This window comes from Pipra filicauda, unplaced genomic scaffold (genome assembly GCF_003945595.2).
Source record: "Pipra filicauda isolate LSUMZ 115617 unplaced genomic scaffold, ASM394559v2 scaffold71_size5581439_pilon, whole genome shotgun sequence".
In the NCBI taxonomy this organism is placed as follows: domain Eukaryota; kingdom Metazoa; phylum Chordata; class Aves; order Passeriformes; family Pipridae; genus Pipra; species Pipra filicauda.
The window spans coordinates 1,128,347-1,147,421 of NW_024104887.1; the positions used below are offsets into that span (position 1 = coordinate 1,128,347).

Here is a 19,075-nt window from a genome sequence, read left to right on the forward strand (position 1 = left end):
TGATGTAATTGTTTATTACATTACAAGTGCCACAGTTATTTTAAAAAAGTATCTCGTAGAAGACATTTTTGCAGGAATTATGCTGTATTAAACCTGGATGGCTAAAAATCTATGGAATCCATAATTACCAATGGCAAACCCATTTTCATAATCGTAATTATATTCCAAGCAATGTTTCTGTGTCTGATCTTCCAATCTGCAGTCAATATCATCAACGTCATTACAGAATGATGGGACCTTCCAAGATAAAGAAGAATAACATTAAAAAACATAAAACCACATAGCCTTCTCCACTAACTTAAAAAAAATTAGTTACAATGTAAAGCACTGCTTCTGCCACTGACATCACATTTCCCCTTTCATGTCTCTTACAACCTTGGCAAGGTCAGCTGAAAAAAGCATGTTCTATTGATAAAACTGGGAAATAAGAGGGCAACTTGCAGGTGTGCAAACTTTTTGTTATAGAAGATCTTTTATTTTTAAGAGATGTCAATTCAGTTAACCACTCTTGCATGTGAAATCCCAGAATACAGAAATAAATTCAGGCTTGTTTCTCCCTACAAAAGATGACAGGTGAGCTCACGTGTTTAAAAGCATCTGTAGTTTTTCCAACTATGTTACTTGTAATTCTGTCATGTTGACAACAATGCTGGCACTTTTTTCTAGCTTTCAAATCTTATTTCTTCATGTCCACCTCTCCCTATCCATGGAAAAGGACCCATGCACCAAAAAACCTCAGAGGACAGAGAAAATAATCTCAGGAGGACAGAAATCACAAACCAGAAAACTCAATAGAAACCTTTGTGGTATCATTTATTTCTTCCCTCCATAAAAGCAGTGGAGATTAGACATGAATAGATGACTGCATGATTTTTGATAAAGTATGTATTTCTTGCTTTTTCCAGAACGGTTTGAAGCAAGTTGGCCCTAGGCCATGTTTTGAAATTGTTCTGTTTTTTCCATATTAACTTTCATTGGAAAGGTGGCTCCTGCCCATTCCTTCCCCCCTTTCAGATCTCTGCTAGAGTTTCAAATTCTTGGGAATAGGAATAAGCATATTCAAACCAGCCTTTTTGAATGTTTTCCCAGACCGTTGCATTTTGATGTAATTGCTTGGAAGCTCACTATGTATTTTTTCCTTTTTATTTTCTGCTTCCCAATAGTAACTGTCTAAGCACTGGAACCTGGTTGTATTGGGCTCTTAGGGGAAAGAAACAGAAATAAAACCAGTCAAGGTTTCTCTACTGGAAGAGAATAAACCTGAAGCAAGGCAAGAGATTAACAGACATTTAGGTCCAAGCATCAGACATTGTCTGACGTGTTATGTAAGTTTCCAGCCATTTGACAGGGGCTACTGGCATATATTCCAAAATTGAAGGAATTTGCCAATTAGCTGTATGTGTTAACAATGTTTTTTAGTTACAAGAAAAGCTTTTATTTGCATATGAGCCATGTTCTGCAAAAAGCCAGTGTTCTCTACTGGAACAATGCTGTCACACTTGGCCTGGACACCCACTCCTGAGACCACAACTAAAAGTTCTGCTGTTTCTGCTTTTCAGCTGAGGACAGATTTGTGGTTTAAGAAGGGAGATTGTGATATTGAAGTGGAAAGCAAGAGACATGGTAGAGAAGTAACACGGTACCTCTTCAAATTCAGGGCCATGCAGCTCTGAATGACAAGACTGAGAACTCGTAACCTCAAGAAACCCAAGCAAATCACTACTACTGGATTTAAGTGCCTGGACATACACACCAAATGTGGAATTATCCATTTGTATATGTATGTTCATTCATATTATATGGATATATATCACACATATGCTAAAATGCATTTATTTTACTATCACATCCAACTTTCAAAAACAACACTGAGGTTAGGGGACAATTGACTGGGGTTTTCAAAACTGCACAGGTTCTATTTGGAAGCCTACTGAAAATCTACCTGCAGATCCCTAAGCTACTTGGACATATATGCTGTCCCATATAATTCCACATTGAAGACTAAGCTGAATTACATTAAAATGCCAGGGAATCATCTTTATTTTTAAAGATGACTTGTCAGCATCTGAAAAAGCACAGATCTCATTTATGAGTTACTTTCCTTGTACAAAATCAGTTAACTGGAAAAAATAACAATTATGTATATTTTTTAAGAAGTATATAAAGGGAAGGAGTATTTACTAACCTACCATTTTACCAAGTGCGCTCTGGAATGCGTCAGTAAATCTGTTTAGAAGACTGTTGTCATCACATCGTGTTGCTTTGTAGAGCATCTCAAAGGATTTGAACCCATGGTTTGCAAAACGATTTACTGAAAAATTTTGGAGAAATAAATTTTTACTGATCACTGTAAAAGCTTTATAGCTAAAATCAAGATAATTCAGGCTGAAACTGGAATACAATAAGGTAAGAAGCACTGTCTTTAAACCAGCAGCCTAAGTGGATCACTCATATCTCAGCCAATGCAGTTAATACAACCCTTTGGCAGGCATCAAATTTACTGGAAAAGCTAGAAGACATTAAAAGAAAGGTCATTTATGTACTTCAGCATTTTCTTAAGGGAAGAAACCTGTAAGCTGTCAACAAACTCCATACTTACTTTTTACTGAGAGAGAAGCAATAAATATTAAAACTCTTATTACTAATGATGCTAGGCTAAATATGGAAAATTATCAGCCAGAATTCAATCAGAGTTAAGTTCCTAAGTGTCCAAGTTACAGATTTTGAATTGATAAATAGCTCTGAAACACAACTCTTGCTTGTTCATAGCTGAAACACTGCTCTTTTTTTGCTGAAACCAAGAAATCAACTTTGATGGAAATGGATGCAACGTGGTACCAAGACTGGCTTCAAATGTAATTCTAATATATTCATCTTAAAAATGTCACCAAAGGTGGAAAATTCCACAGCTGAAGTTTTGCATGTGTCCAGCTCAAAGAAAACACATGAACTCTTCTGATCTGGTGGTAATTAGATATGTAAATAGAGCGCACACTATACATTTGGATCAATAAGTTGCAAATACTCTGGTTATTCTTATTGAAAAGACCCTGTTAGTGTTTGTAAAAAAACTGTTTCAATTAACCTGTCTGCTTTGCGTCTTTGCTGTTTTGTGATTCCTAGGATTCAAATTCACTGCTATACTTGTGTTTCAGACAGCTTCTGAAGTAACACATTTACAGACTTCCAAGCATTATTTCATAATATTTGTAACAATTCAGAGGCAGTGGACGGACATTTGTTATAATGAAACAGAAGTCAAAATTTCTAAAACATTTTTATTTACTTTATCATTAAACATAGTGTTTGGTGAGTTGCAGATTTATTTTAGTAACAGTAAGACTTACAAGAGCAGCTAGGCCACTCTGGAGAGTAGGGTGGCTTCCAGAGACCATCTTCATATGCACAATAGTAGTTTTCACTTGATCCTTCTGAAAAGCTGTAACCCTCTGCGCAGTGCAATGTGCAATTAACTCCTGCTTCATCTGATGTGCATATAAAATCCCCATTCGCAGGCTCAAAGGATATTTCACAGGGAGAACCTGTAAACAATACAAAGATTTATATATTGATGAATGTGGTGAAATAAGTGATCCTGCAGGAAAATGGCACTGAGAGGGTTTCCAAAAGTACCTAGTATTAACCTGATCTTGCCTCTGTTGAAGTATTATTTGTTACTTCCACAAAGTAAGGATCAGGCTACTGCTAAATAATTCTCAAATTCTGCCACTGGAATTTGAAATCCAGAAACACAAAGACGGTAAAAAAAGTTGTGATACATATGAGAAACTATTTACTAAAATAATATAAAGCATTAATCTAAATTTTAACATGAATTACATACAATGAATTCTAGTAAACTAAATTACATCTTGAATTCTGAAACTAAACATTATCCATCCTGCACCATTGCAACAACACATGAACTTGTCAAAATAATCTTAGGGGGAACTGACTGTAAAACCTCAGCTATTCAATTTTTTGCTTATATTTCCTACTGTGAAGGAGGTTGTGAACATCTGAAAACATTATGTGACAAATACTGAACCACAAAAAGTCTAAGGTGGTATAGAACTTGAAATAATGCCAATTCTAAGCACTGGCTTGTTCTTTCTAAGATTTAGAGCAAATCAGAGACTAGCACATCAATTTGCAACTTATGGTTTCTAAAAGCTATAACCAAAATGCCAGTCTGCATGATTTTAAATTCTCTCTTCACTAACTGATCTTTTTATACAGATATCCAGCTGAGACATAAAAACTAGAAAGTAGAATTTTCATCCTTAATACTTTATCTGCCAAATTATTGTTTGGACTTTAAAGAAGAAAGTGAACTGTGAGGAAAAGATGTCTACGCAGTACACAAAATGCAGTAGTATATCTATAGGTACAGACAGATTCTAAAATCTAAAGAGTGCTCTATTATCTGCTACAATACTTGTAGGTGACTAAAGAAAATTTGGCAGAAAGTTTTCCTTTTTAATTATAGATTTGAAACAAGACTGGAGTAACTATGTATTAATACAGCTGACATGCTATCTGTCATATAAAAAAAAAGAATCCATTTCTATAAGTTTTACTGCTTAATGAATAGTAATTTTAATGCTTTTACATTCAAATTTGAATTTATAGGGCCAAATTCACTATTGTGCTGTTTCAGTCTTAGACAATTTATTTGTTGATACTAACAAATATCCTGACTGCCTTCAAGTGACTCCAATATAAAATGGAAATAACTAAATGAAAAAGTGGAGACTAAATGAAAAAGTGGAGCATTCCTGCATCCTTTATGATATTCAATTAGATCAATGACATATGGTCTTGAGCAGGAGATGAAGACAACAAACCTTTGATGACAATGTGGATCTCACATGTCCTGTTATTTCCAGAAGGATCCACGGCTGTGTACTGAACTGTTGTTTCTCCTTTGGGAAAGAGATCTCCAGGTGCATGACTCCTAGTGACAGTTAACGGACCACCTAGAAGAGTCAAAAGACAATCTAAAACATCAGTAAGTAAAAGAGGGTTACTGACACTCAATCTTGATGAATGGAAAAGCAAACGGCAGCACATCTTCAAAATTAAGTGTTCTTGAAAACAAATAAATAAAAGAAACCTCAAACAAGTGAACAGGTTCTCTAGCCTTCTACTGTTGCATGCTTGTTTTGGGGTGCACTATCTCACCTGAATTGTCTGAAAATTCTGGTTCTTCCCATGTTGCTGGGTAATCACTCTCTGCTGCTTGCATGGGTGGTGGAGATCTGCATCTGTCAACTACAGGAGGTTCTACATCTGCAGAATTTGAAAGGATGGCATGACATTAGCTTACAGAACTACTGCCAAACTCAAATGGCATCTATCATCAGAAGAAGTTAGGTAAGCAGCAGTTTTAAGCTCACATCAGAAGATAAAATAAAGGTGCACACCTGGAAGCTTCTGCAATTGGAAGATGCTGAGTGAATGGACAAGACTAATTCTTCTACTGAACTCATGGTTTCTGCAGTGTTTGCTTTCTACAGAGCAAACCTTGGACTACCTACAGGACTGCTGAATAACACAACTGTTTGATAGAAACACTTTAGCAATGATTTGCATCAGCAATGTGTGCAAACCTTGGAAATCCTGTTGGAGTATTTCAAGAATTAAATACAGATATATGATGAAGGCAGTAAGTGACAATACAATAAAGCATTTAATATACCAGTGTGAGGGGAAATCTTAACATTCAGAATGAATGGCAGAATGAAACACAACCCAAACCAAACATTGTGAGCAATGACTGCACACTATGCTAACAGTGACCAAAGATCAGCAAAGGATTTGCGGAGATGATAACGCTCCTGGGCTTATGACTGTACATATAAGGGCCACAGTGACTCCCAGTCTCTTTCTGCACTAATCAGAAGGTTTCAAACATGACAGGCAGACTCCCTCATTGACTTTTAACAGCACTTACCAATAACCGTGACACTGAACGTACAGCTTGCCTCATTGCCCGACTTATCAGTTGCTGTGTAAGTAATGTCAACTTTGCCAATTGGGAGAAGAAATGGTGGTATGAAAGCTGGGGTAACACGAACTGAGACCTGTTACAGGAAAACAGTTGTTATTTAAAAACCAAAGCTGGTTACTAATCATGATATTCATGTTTCAAAAAATTGACAGAATAGTATCCCTCAATGTTAAGCCTACTCATTCTTAATACAAATAGCCTCTCAAAGTAATGAGGATGGACTTTGCAACAGAGTACTCTATGCCCTTTCTTAAGTCTGCCTTCTGTATAGCAACAGGGATTTACTCAGTCAGGATTTGGACCCTGACCTGCTGCAGTTTACAGCAGTGTGCATTAAAAAACTTTGTTTGCCTAATTGCACTGAACACAAACTACATCAGCTCAGAACCTGTCTGCAGTTCAGTTCTCCAGCTGCAAGGGCAGCAGACCTGGGAAATTAGTGGAGGAGACAATTGTGGGCTATAAGTACTTACATATCCAGTTTTGATCTAAATACGTGTATGAGTCATTAGCCCACAGATGCTTCAATATGTTCTGGCACAGCAAAGGAACTTTACATTGGGAGTAAATGACACATATACTGTCTGTGGCTTTTTCATATGGCTTAGAACTGTCTTAAGGAATTTGTCTTTAAAAGAAATGGTTTCACGTGTAAAACAGCAGTTAGTTCACCTGACAGCCACGATTTTGACAAACTTCTTACAACTAAGAGCTAAGGCACTTGACTTCTACATTTCAAAGAACGACTCTGTGCCAGCAGAGCTACAGTACCTGACCATGACTATGCTACAGAAAAAGAAAGTGTGAACTTAAATATCTTTTACTGGGATAGCTCAACTTCTTAGTGCAAAAAACTCCTGTGTTTGCAGTAAATTAAAAGCACACACAGACTCATTGTCCCTCCGCTGACTACTGATAAAGCATTCAGTTGCTGTAAATGGATCATGTATGAGCCTGTAGGAAATGTTACTCTTTATGAAACAGCTCTGGAGCAAGTTTTCGTTGCAACTCCATTTCCAGATCTCTGATACCCACAGTAGCCAAAGGCCCACTTCTGAACTTGCACAGGAAAATGAGGTTTCTCTTTCTCACTCAGAAAGCTGAAATGAGTTTTTACTTATCACACTGTGTACTTGTTAACCTTTTAGATTAATGAACTGGTTTGCTTCCTTCTGAGAAGAGTTTATTAAACTTCTTGACATTCTAAGTGCTCATTTTTAAAGCAGATGTCTCCATCTTGTAAACAAGGGCACATTCTTTCTTTTGACCACATAAATTAACCATATGAGGTTTTATGCACTGAAATTCCATGCAGTGTCCTGTACCTCATAATTCTAATCAAGACAGAAAATGCTAAATTTTTAAGATACAAACTTTCTAGCAGGTTTTTTTTCTACTCCTATTTATCAGAACAAAGAAATTCTAGTGAACCATAAAATTATTGAAATCAGAAAGACTGCCTCCAGTCAAACAGATATAGATTTTAACTTGCCTCATCTCCAGAGTTATCCTCAGCTGTTGGTACCTGCCAGCTGATATTAGCAGAGTTATGATGTTCCAGAGTCACAGTCTCAATATTGTCTGGACAGTGGATCTGAGGCGCTTCAATATCTGACCCAGAAAAAGACAAAATAGTTTTCTATGTGGGATCACAGAAGTAAAATGTCTGTAATGGTTAGACTGAAACTTGTTAAAACCACTGTTTTTCATACTGCCTGGAATATAAATGTACATATTTACTTCCTATCTCTGCCCCTTCTTAATTCTTGCCTATTGGCTCCTACCTCAATAGTAAATTTTCCTGGGGAAAGGACTTATTTTTGCTGTATTTTTTTACATCACTGAGCGCAATGAGACTTACTTCTACACAGAATCAAAAAACAAGGAATAAATAAGAATTAATTTGTTTCTTTTATTATTCATCCCTTCCTTCTCTATCCTTTCACTATCCACACACATGACAAAAATACTTGCTTCAGATAATCAGTGACTCAAAAAAACTCTTAAGTATTTGTGACATGATATACATACTATGACATTAGTGACATTAGTGACTCAAATTCTCTGGAGCATGGTGTGGAACTGACTTGAAATAACCAATGGCAAGAATTTGGGCAGCAGCTGCTGGAAATGCTCCTTAATAAACTCCTGTTATATGGCATTATGTAGGACAAATGGAGTCTTCTGGTGACAGGTGACAATGCTGGATGGTTTCGAAGGAGTGGTGATACAATATGGGTAACATCATCACCAACATCTAAGCCTCAAGTTTCTCTGACAAATTTGAAGTGCTTCTTCAGTTTCCTGGCACAGGGCCTCCCAAAACATTTGTGGTCAGGTTATTTCATTGCTGTAGTGCTGCTTGATAAATGGTTTCTAGACTCATGAGACAAGGACACATTTGGCTCTGAACTCATCTATGCCCAACAGGCTTTAAAACAACTCAGAACTGATATCACTTACACTTTTATTACTAAATAATTCCAGTAAAGACATAACTCAGGCAATTAAATTCCATAGTTAAGAATGCAAAGCAATAAATACAAGTGATTTTGTTTTCCTCTGAACTGATTCAGATTAAAGTTTTATTACAAATGCACTCTTATAAGTAACTACCAGTTATGGTTCACACTCCCTTGACCACAGCCTCCAGGCTGGGGCAAATTCCATCTAAAAGTGAAATTCTGTAAAAAGACTAATAATAAATAAATCATAAAGAAAATGGCACTTTGAACTGGCCAACTATGTTGGCAGCAAAACAGAGAAAGATAATAACAAGAATGAAAGCAATTGAAATGCAACTGTTCATTTTTACTAAAAAAGAATAACCTTCATAGTTTCTCAGTGCCTCCTACTTCATTCATTTGCTTTATTCATTGGTAATACGTAAAAACTTGAACACAAGCCATGCTGCTTTACCTTTATCTGAACACGTCAGCTTGTAATCTTATGCTAGGATCTCATCAAATATTAAAAGCTGTGGTTTGGCACAGGTTTACACAAAAGATTCAGAAAAACAATGTGGTACATCACAGAGCGGAAAATAGTACATTTAAAGAGGGGGATAAAATCTTCCTGGCCTTTACAGGGAAAAAAAGCCTCAGTTTCTGTAGTGACCTGGCATGATGACTGCTATAACTGTTTTCTGTACTGTTCTTTCACCCAGTGACTGTAGGGCCTCAGCCGGGGGAGAAAATAATAATTCTAGGAGAACAACATTTCAGGAAGAGGTGAATAGCATATTCCCTGACAAACTGCACTTTTGGTTTTATTCTGCTATAATCCAAAACCAGAATCCTTCCAATCCAGTTGTGCATGTGTGAAAGGAAATAGACAGCCTAACATTTCTAAAAGAGGTGGGTAAACATGGCAGAACCATTCCAAAATGCATGTAACCATCCTCAACCTATCTTTATACTCCCTGTTCAACCAATACACTTGCGTCAGCCAATACACTTGTGTTAGACAATTTTGGCCTTAACTCTTGTGCACCGTGGCTTGGGACATGTCAACAGACATAGTCAGATCAAAGACAACTGAAATGAACATTCCTCTATAGTCTATCAGCCAGGGTTTACAAGGCGTTCACAGTTTTGCTCTGACTAGAGGGTTTACATAAACTTGTGCTAAACCAGTAGTAATATTATTATCACTGTTATTTTACTAGAAGTGTGGGTTCCACTTTGACTATTTTTAAGCTAAGAGTTTTTACTTCTACTTTGAAATTTGAAACTTCCCTGTAGATCAGGCCTTTTATCAGGCAGCTTCCCAACAACGGACTCATGAGATGGATCCCAGAAAAGGCAGTTGATGATGAGCACTATAAGGTGACACTTGAGTGACCTCTGAACTCCACACTTTTATTACAAACTACAATTAAACCTGACAACCAAGCTATAGAGGTACAGGCAACACTTGTTATACACTGTTTAAATCACACTTTCCCCAGTTCAAACCTGTCCTCACTCAGTTATCTGCTGTGTGCTTCCTTTCAATTCTGCTCACGTGTACACAGACATGATTTTGTGCTGGTCTCTACCTTTACACAGAGCCTCCTGGATGTTTGCACTCCATCTCCCAAATGAAATGCACCTTAGTTCTTCTCTAGCTCCAGACAAGATGAATCCCTGGGGACAGCTCAGCTGGCACACAGTCCCAGAAACAGCAGGTTCCAGCCCACATCTGGGAGGGAGAACTGCCACACCTGCTGGTTTATGGAGGATGGGACAACGCTTTTCTGCAAAAGAACAGTAGGACATGACTTGTAACTCACACAAACTACACAATCAAAAAAATCTGCAAATAAAGTCATACGGAAACTTAGCGGGAACACAAAATACACAGTCTTTTTAAGTCTGTACATGTATGAATGCATCAAAACAGTAAAACCTGACAAAACTTTGTACTCCAGCGTTGACTGAAGTAAACAGCACCCAGGATATTAGTTCCTCTGTTTTCTTGCTCATGTTCTTCACTGGAAGAGAAACATGGTATTTTTCATGTAGATCCACTATATCTTACCCTCTGGGTCTGTTTTTTTTTTTCCTTTTTCCCTGCATTCCCTTGCCTTCTATGAAAACCAGATCATAGCAAGACTGAGGGAATTTATCTGCAGCTTTCTACAGCTTCTGCATTCTATCTTGAAATAAGAATGAGGGAAGAAAGACACCCTGCCGTGAACTCTCTACAGGTTCTCTCCATAATCAGGAAGGGCTGATGGTTCCTTAAAGGTTTAAAATGGAAGTTTCATTCTTGAGGTTTAATTCCTCATTCATACTGTGTGACGTCATTTTTACTTCAAAAATGGAGGCATTAACAAAGAGGGCAAACTGAATGCAGTTCATAGAATTTCAGCAGTGTTTCTTACAATAGATAGTAGACAAACACACAAGAAGAATTCTCCATTATTCAGAGTCAATGACAAGACTTGTAACTCTTTATAGCTTGTCAGTGAAGAGAGTAGACCAAGGGCACACAAAAAACAACTCAACCCAGCTATACAGAAGGGAAGCTCTGCTCATCTCTTACCAATGGTTTAATGATAGAGAAGTGATTCACATTCAAAACACCTCCCTCCCCTCCCCTTCCCTTCCCTCCCTCCCCTCCTCTGTTCTCCCATTCTGTCCCCTCCCCTCCCTCTCTCTCCTCTCCTTTCCCAAAATATGTAGCAAGTAACTGAAAACTGGTTCTTCTGCATGAAACAAAATTTAAAGATTGGAAGAATTCTATGTAATTCCTGAAATTTAAACCCTCAATACCGAAATTGTGTTTAAAGTCCAAGCAATTAAAAGCTACGCTTCTTTTTAATAGGATGTAAAGGTCACAAACGATAACATATTTATCCAGTGCAGGCAGATACTGTCGGCTCTGCAAGGTGGAACAACTTCATGAGAAAAACAAAAAACCCCAACAAACCCTATCTTTTGGTTGCTTACCACAGGAAGGTAACTGACAAATGGCAAAAAGATCACAAATTAGAAAAGCAGTATTTGAAAGCACACGCTAGAAGTATTAAAATGGGAACTAGTACAAGAAACTCTGTGAAAGGTGTAAGCATGAAAACAAGAGGAAACTGCAGCTCTTTGGGAAGAAATAACAGCCCTATCTCTTGCTTGAGACACTTCCAGGTACACTAGTAAAATCCTAGTACAGCACAATCCTGAAACGATTGATAAACATTCAGGATAAACTTTAGTAAATCTAGCCCAAGGGAATCTCTTTTAAGTGGGGCAGGTTTTTACCAGAAAAACAACTGTAATAGTGCTGTTTAGCTTTTCTATCTGTGCTCAATTCCAATATTTGATCAAGCTGAGCCAGAAGTCTGGAATTAATGAGAAGCAGAGTGATATCCATGATATTAGTCATATTGATAGGGAATTAATAAAGAGAAAAGTACTTCTAAGGAGAGACAAGAATCTGTTTTCACCCGCAACCACCTGTGATGAAACAAAACACTGTATTATAAGTCTTAACATCAAAAGGAACTTCAATATTGTGACAAATAAGAAGATCACAAAGTAAATCATGCCTCTTTCCTTCAATTGCTTTGCAGGCACTGTTTCAAGGTAAAAAATTGGCCAGCTTCAATTAGAAGTGTGGGGCAGTAATTCTTTCAACGCTAGGTGGCATCAACATCCTGGATGCCATCTGTATTTTTACTTTTCTTCACTAAACACTGAACAAAGCAAACAGAACAGCATCTTGCAAAATTCACTAATTTTAACATGATGGATATTCAATTTCTGCCAATGGGAAGGAAACACAAGAACATGGATTTTTTTTCTCCAGATTGGACAAATGACAAAGCTTCCCTTTTCAGCAGACATTTTGTCAGCCACCTATAATATATGTAGCCTACTCAATAGTAGCTCATTGCTAACAGTAATTTTAATGACAAAGACAAAAATTTAAAACATATGTAATATCCATACTTGCTGAACTAGCTTCTAGTCTCTTGGAAAAAGATGCATGAAAACAGACTTCACAGAAGTGACTGTAAACAATCCAGGCAATGTTATGGTACAGTGTCAATTATGGCTACAGATGGCTGTGGTACAGTCTCAGTGAATAACTTGCAAATATGGCAAACTTTGCAGAGAGGAGAAGTCAAACTGAAAGGCATTCAGAAAACGAGCTAGAGTACCCTGAAGTCCAAGAAATTTGGTTCAAGATAACAGACTGAAGGTAATTCCATTTCATTTTTCTAACAGAAGGATCTGAAATTAATAAATTATCAATTACAAAGGCCTAAATACAGCAAGATTTCTGGTACCTTTTATGTAGCAGATGATAAATAATAGGAGCTGTTCAGACTAAAAATAAACAGACAAACCTCCATGATAACGGTGATCATTCAGAAAATGAGTATAAAGAGTAATTTTTGAGGAGGACACAATATTAGCCTTCTGATTTGCATCCTTCCCTGAATAAAACTCCACACATTGCTATTGAACCAGAATCTCAGCAAGCTTGTCCTAAACACCAGTCACAAGAAGAAGCAGAGGAGATGCTTTCCAGCTAACACTCTTCCCTCTGTGACAATCAAAAAGATATTTCCATGTGTAATCCAGGAATGGAGGCAATATTCTGTGGTGTGAACAAATCTTCTGATACAAAGTAGAGATGGATTTTATTAATCAAAATGCTAAGCTAGGAAGGATGAATTCAACTGATGAATACAGTTAATCTTCCAATTATAATATTCCAACAGGATTTCAGGGTCCCTTCCTTTTGAAGTTAATTGAAGTTTTTCCACTGACTTTAACAGAAGAAAGATTAGGATCTCTTAAAAAACTGTCTTGATAAATTAATTCTTGTGGATTATTTTCATCATTTTAAAGAATGTGCCTACAGTTAGAAATTTATTCTTGCCTCATGCAAAGTCCACATTTTTAAAACTGAAAAAAAAGTAAAAAATTAGGCACAATTCAAGCGAAGTCACCCTCCCAGCATCACATTTACTGGACCCAGGCGACCTATACTACACCTACTACACCCTGACTAGTCAGCACCAGATCACCTTCTGAATTACTGGACTTCGAGCCTGTGCCTTTTTTTTTTTTTGTCTACCCTTGAAGGTGTTTCAACCGTATTTCGTCATCTTACTTTTCTAAGTTAATTAAATACCTGTCCCTAGTCTAAATGTGTACTTCTGCCTACAGTCCTTTATTTCTGGAACAGCAACATGTGCTTACCTACCCCTGCACAACTGGTGTGACCTCTGAATCCTGACTTATAGGTGCTTAGTTCCTAACTTGTCTAAACTCTTATTTCCTGCTGGGAGTTCAGCAGAAGTGACAACCGCCTCACCTTTACTCTGCATTCACAGTGCCTGGCTAACATAAATCAGTCCTTGCTTGGAGATCACCTTCAGCTTTAAGGTAGTAACTCAAACCCCCGTTTGTTCACATTTAATCCACAGTATAAACCTAAAATTCATGTGTTTCCTGCAACACAATGTGTGATAGTGCCTTTACACTAACCAAATACAACAACAACAACCTTTCAGTTATCATCAGTCCCTGCTGGATTTAAATGATAATCTGTCCACTTTCTCCATTTACAAATTCCTTTGTCCTTCCCCAACTTCAAAAACCCATATAAAACATCCATAAACAAATTCTCCTTCCTATCTCATCTTCACCAGTTATCAAAAAATGGAGAATTTCTCACCCATGACAGCACATCAGAAAAGGTTGCACTCTGACATGAACAGACAGAGTCAGATCAGATACCTACCCACACACTTTGGCTCCTTTGAATCCCACTGTGAGGTTCCCTGGCAGGTGAGTTTGCTGTTTCCTTCAATTTCATAGCCCTCGTTGCAGGTCACAAAACATACTGTCTTGTAAGAGATATCAGCTGTTGAACAATTGATGTGTCCATTTTCAGGAGACCGAAGTCTGGGACATGTTCGAACTGCAAAGAGAAAAAACCCACCAGTTCACTCTGCAGCACTGAGAATTACTGGAGTTACACTAGTTTACCCAGGTTTTTAGGGGTGGGAAAGTACTGGCTTGTACACTAGTTACAGTAGTTTGTAAAAATTTAGGGAATAGAGCTAGAACAGAGTGGATTTTTTTTCAAAGGTTTGATGCCTTCCTCTTCCTGGAACAGTCTTACGTAGAATATATTAGATTTGGCACACATCTCCAAGCTCATCAGAGTTCTGACATAAGTCCAGTCTAACAAACCAAGTGTGCACCTGGAACACAGTGTGTGACCTGTGCTAGTAATGTCTATGAGCCTTCAAAATGGGACAGCTGCAGCCAAATGGAATCCTGTGGAAAAGTCTGTGTCTTTGGAAGTTTCTAGTCTCCAACAATGTCTGAGAGTTCTTTGGGGGATTTCCATCTGGCAGGCTGGTATGGGCTGACTGCACACCAGGGAAGAAACTAAGAGCCTATTAACAGGTCGGATGACAGTGTCCCAGTGCCCAGGAACATTCTCAGGCACTCCAGGAGTGTTTTGATAGACACAGACACATGTAAGTCTCTGCAAATCAGAGGAGAAGACACTCATCATGCTGGAGGACACAGAAAGAGGAAGAAGGAATACAAACCATTTATATACACCAGGTCCATAAGAGATGAAAAGGAACAAATCAGGCTGTTGCTGAGACAGAAGAGACCCTTCCAGGTGCTGAGCACAGGGACAGTCCTGTCTGCTGCTCAGCACAGAAGCTTTTCTCCTGTAATGTCTTGCAAACACTGAAAGTAGTGTGATGCCAAGAAGAATGCAGTCCTGTGCAATATGTATGTGTAGAAAAGGAAGTAGGGCATAGAATGTGATCCTCAGGTTGTCTTACGTGTTTACTACTGAATTCTGATGCTGCAATTTAGCACAAAGCTACACTGTAGTTAAGATTGATGACAAAACAGCTGAATGATTGTAGTAAGAAAAAAGTAGTACAGGTATGACCTAGACTTACGTTCTTTGTTTCAGTGTCATAACCTAAACCTCTTTCCTTTGCACCGCCTCCTTCTTTTCATCTAGGGTCTCATATTCCAGCATTTGTCCCCTTGCTCCCTGCTGGACAAGACTCTGAGCTACACACCCTGCCTGGCCCTTGGGTCCCTCAGACAACTAAGCTGTACACACCTACTGTTTGGGCATGACTATGTGATGATGATACATCAATAATCAGCTACTGATTTTCCAAAACGAGTAGAAAACTCTAGTTGAAAACTCTGCTTTCAGTTGAAGTTGGTAGATACTGCTCAGTATGTTCAGAAATTATTGAAGGGAGAAAAACACACAAGGGCAAACGGTGTGACTGTTCAAAATATAGCCAAGAAGACTGCAGTTCCCTAAACTCACAGAATCCCAGAATAGCTGAGGCTGGGAAGGACCACTAGAGCACATCTAGTCTGACCTCCCTGCTCTACCAGGGTCATCCTAGAACACGTTGTACAGGATTTTTTCCAGACAGCTTTTGAAGATCTCCAGTGAGGGAGACTGCACAATCTCTCTGGGCAGCCTGTTACAGTGCTCAAGTCATACTCACAGTAAACATATTCTTCCTCATACTCAGGTGGAACTTTCTGAGCATCAGTTTCTTCCCATTGCCTCTTGTCCTATTGCTTGGCACCACCGAGAAGAACCTGACTCCATCCTCTTCAGACACTTATATACTTTAACAAGATGCCCTCTCAGTCTTCTCCAGGCTAAATAGGTCCAGCTCCCTCAGCCTCTCATCTCTTCCTCACAAGAGGAACTCTGTTCTCACTTGATTGTTTTCCACAGCTTCTACTGACCTTGCTGGCAGGAGGGCAAGCTCAAGTGATGGGTGGTTTCAGAGAGCTGGATAACTTCCCTGCTGTGATTTGGGAAGCTGATTTTACCAATTAACCCATTCTTGCTGCTATCAGGCAGGAGGCAAAACATTATCTCCATGCACCCAAAGGTAAGCCACCTTGGCAAGCTCTCCTCTTCCCAGTAATTATTTACTCTGCACACTGATGAAACAGAACAATGCCTACAAGTGGACACGACTATACACCCTCAAAATAATAAATGGCCATGTAGCCTGAGTGCTCCTTCAAATGAGAGCCAGCTGTATAAATGTCAGTAATTACATCGTAGTTTTAGTAGCCTTTGAAAGCTACAAACAATACACACTAAATAATGTTTCTTCTGAAAACAGCTGTGGTGGTACCTGAGTGTAAAAAAAGTCCATAGCAAAACCTATAGGATATAGGATAAGAAAGAAGGGGAAAAGCCATTCAGATGCACCCAATACATCTTTACATTACCATGGTCTCATGTTTACTCATGTTAACTCCTTAAAGTACTACTACTTTTGTGCTTGCACATACCTGGGCATCCTCTAGGGAGTGTGTTTAAGAGTTAAAAAAAAGGTCTTAAAATGCCCATCTTGTGAGAGGCACTCTGAGCTTCAGAGAAGCTTCATAATATGCTGTATCTTAACTTTGGTAGGGGGTGCAAGAGAAACATTTTTACATGCTTTATACACAAGAAAATATGCTTTCTCTTTTAAAGTTTCTACAGAAGTCTTTAATACCCAATCTGCAGCAAAAAGAAGCAAATGCTACCAAACTCTACTACTGAGGAAGCCTGAATGAATTAAGAGCGCTGAGGAGGCTCTTGGCAATGTTAATGTGCCTACAGAGAAGGCATTGCCTTCCACTACCTGGGAAGTCTAGCCATTTCTTCTGGAAGGACCACACAGCTGTAGTGCTCTTGCCTCCTCAGTCGTTTCAATGTTCATGCTTACTCAGTGCCTCAGCACGGCTCTGGCAGAAACCTGTAACTGAGCCCACCTTGGTAATGCTTCCAGGCACTAAACACCAACCCACCCTCTTATCAAGACATTTTCCACGACCAAGGAATATTCTCATAAAGGCAGTGGAAACAACAAAAACAATAACAGTATATTTTGTTTGCTTTGGGTTTTCTCCTAATACATTTTTCTGGATTAAATATACGCTTTGTAGTTTTTTTCATGGGTCACCCATAATTGCATGACATGACTGCATTAATCAGTTTCCAATAGCACAGCAGATTTTAGCTAGCAGAAGAACTGAGGAGTATTTAATGTCAAAATCCAAGCACTGTAAAGGGATTTTCCTTCACTCTCCCTTCCTAATTTATGTGATAAAATACTCCTGGGATTAACAAGACAGCTATAAACTGTGCCTTTGATCTTGGTCCCTTTCATAGTCTGAGTGAATCAAGACTAGCAGATCCAGCACATGTAACAGTGGGATTTCTTAATTTTTTTTTTCAATTGGAAGTCTTCAGTATGATGGACAACGACATATAAAAAGCAAAAATATATCCTTTCAATGCTTCAAACGATATTAACTCAATATCAAGACAGGATCTCAATGCAGACTTTTCCCCCATCTTCCAAATTCCCTATTAAAGGAAGATCACACACCAACACCAAATAGGTGAATTTTGTTAAATGCTCCAGCAAGATTTTCAAGTATTAGAATCTTCCACTTCTCTGTAGAAAATAAGATGAAGGATCCTTTCTTTGTGGCTGACTGCAGCTTTCCCCTGTGGCAATGAATTTGCCATATACAGTATGGAAAAAGTCCTGCCAGAAATGGACTGGTGAGGAAAACAGCTCAAACCCTATGGAAACAGAAGTTTTTACTGTAGTTTAAACATGTCTCAACATGTTTGTGTATTTTCTGCAGTGTCACTGTATCCCTCTCCCAAACACCCCCTGTTAAGCTATTGTCTCCCATACAAGGTGTCCTGGGAAGATGTCCCGAGGCGTCCCATTGGTCCTTTGTTTAACCCTTTCCTATTGGCTGTTGACCCCTTACCTGATGGTTTCTTTTGTGTGACCCTGAACTTGTGATTGGTCCCCTTTGACCTTCCTAAAAGCCTTATAAACCCCAACCCCACAATAAACTTCCTCTTTCGTCCGTCCCTCCCAGGTGGTCTGTGTGTGCTCCTTGCGGGGTCACCGGGCCACGTGCTGGGGTGGGGGGAAGGGCATTCACCTCGCAGGTAATGGGGCTGGAAGCATAAGGCCTGGAGGTCTCCCCCTATCCCTCAATTCGCCGTAATTCCCCGGATTTTTTGTTACACACATATTGTCTGACAGAAACTTTGACAGGTGGGTGCTCTTTCCTAGTATCCCAGTCTACCTGAAGTAGTATGCATCTTCAGTTTATGTTTGGACTGCTAGAAAGTCCACAGCTCTAAGTCCTTCTCAAGAGACCCTCATGGTACTGGACAACAATTTATTTTCTATTGAAAGCTTCTCCTACCTGCCTTCTGCCACTGGAAGCTAAAAGGGAAAACTAAGTTTTCTAGGATTATCTGAAGAAGAGTTCTAAAATCGAAGTAGAAGTGAACTACTACAGGAAGAATGTCCTGAGAAACTGTTCTCTAGATCTGATCCCCTCTTTTAGAACCATGACTTGCTGTTTCTTTAAGGGCTGCTGTGTTTGCTATACTGGCATGAAGTGCTAATGCCTCCAAGGACCTACCCTGCCTTTTTCCCCAAACACAAGGCCAGGGCAAGAGTTACAGAATGTGCTGATGACTTTGTATTTACTAGCTTCCTGTGCAGCATGCTAA

The 19,075-nt window shown here is 38.7% G+C and overlaps 1 protein-coding gene across 1 annotated transcript in view; it reads right to left on the bottom strand.

Moving 5' to 3' along the window:
* SVEP1 (sushi, von Willebrand factor type A, EGF and pentraxin domain containing 1) overlaps positions 1-19,075 on the bottom strand; it is a 122,704-nt gene that overhangs the window by 60,727 nt on the left and 42,902 nt on the right. Inside the window, exons 6-14 of the mRNA XM_039389307.1 lie at positions 14,252-14,431; positions 10,053-10,250; positions 7,506-7,624; positions 5,957-6,086; positions 5,185-5,292; positions 4,848-4,979; positions 3,348-3,542; positions 2,190-2,311; positions 129-237 (exon numbers count right to left, since the gene is read on the bottom strand). Of these exons, the coding sequence (XP_039245241.1) occupies positions 129-237; positions 2,190-2,311; positions 3,348-3,542; positions 4,848-4,979; positions 5,185-5,292; positions 5,957-6,086; positions 7,506-7,624; positions 10,053-10,250; positions 14,252-14,431 (1,293 nt within the window). The remainder of the gene's footprint in view (positions 1-128; positions 238-2,189; positions 2,312-3,347; positions 3,543-4,847; positions 4,980-5,184; positions 5,293-5,956; positions 6,087-7,505; positions 7,625-10,052; positions 10,251-14,251; positions 14,432-19,075) is intronic.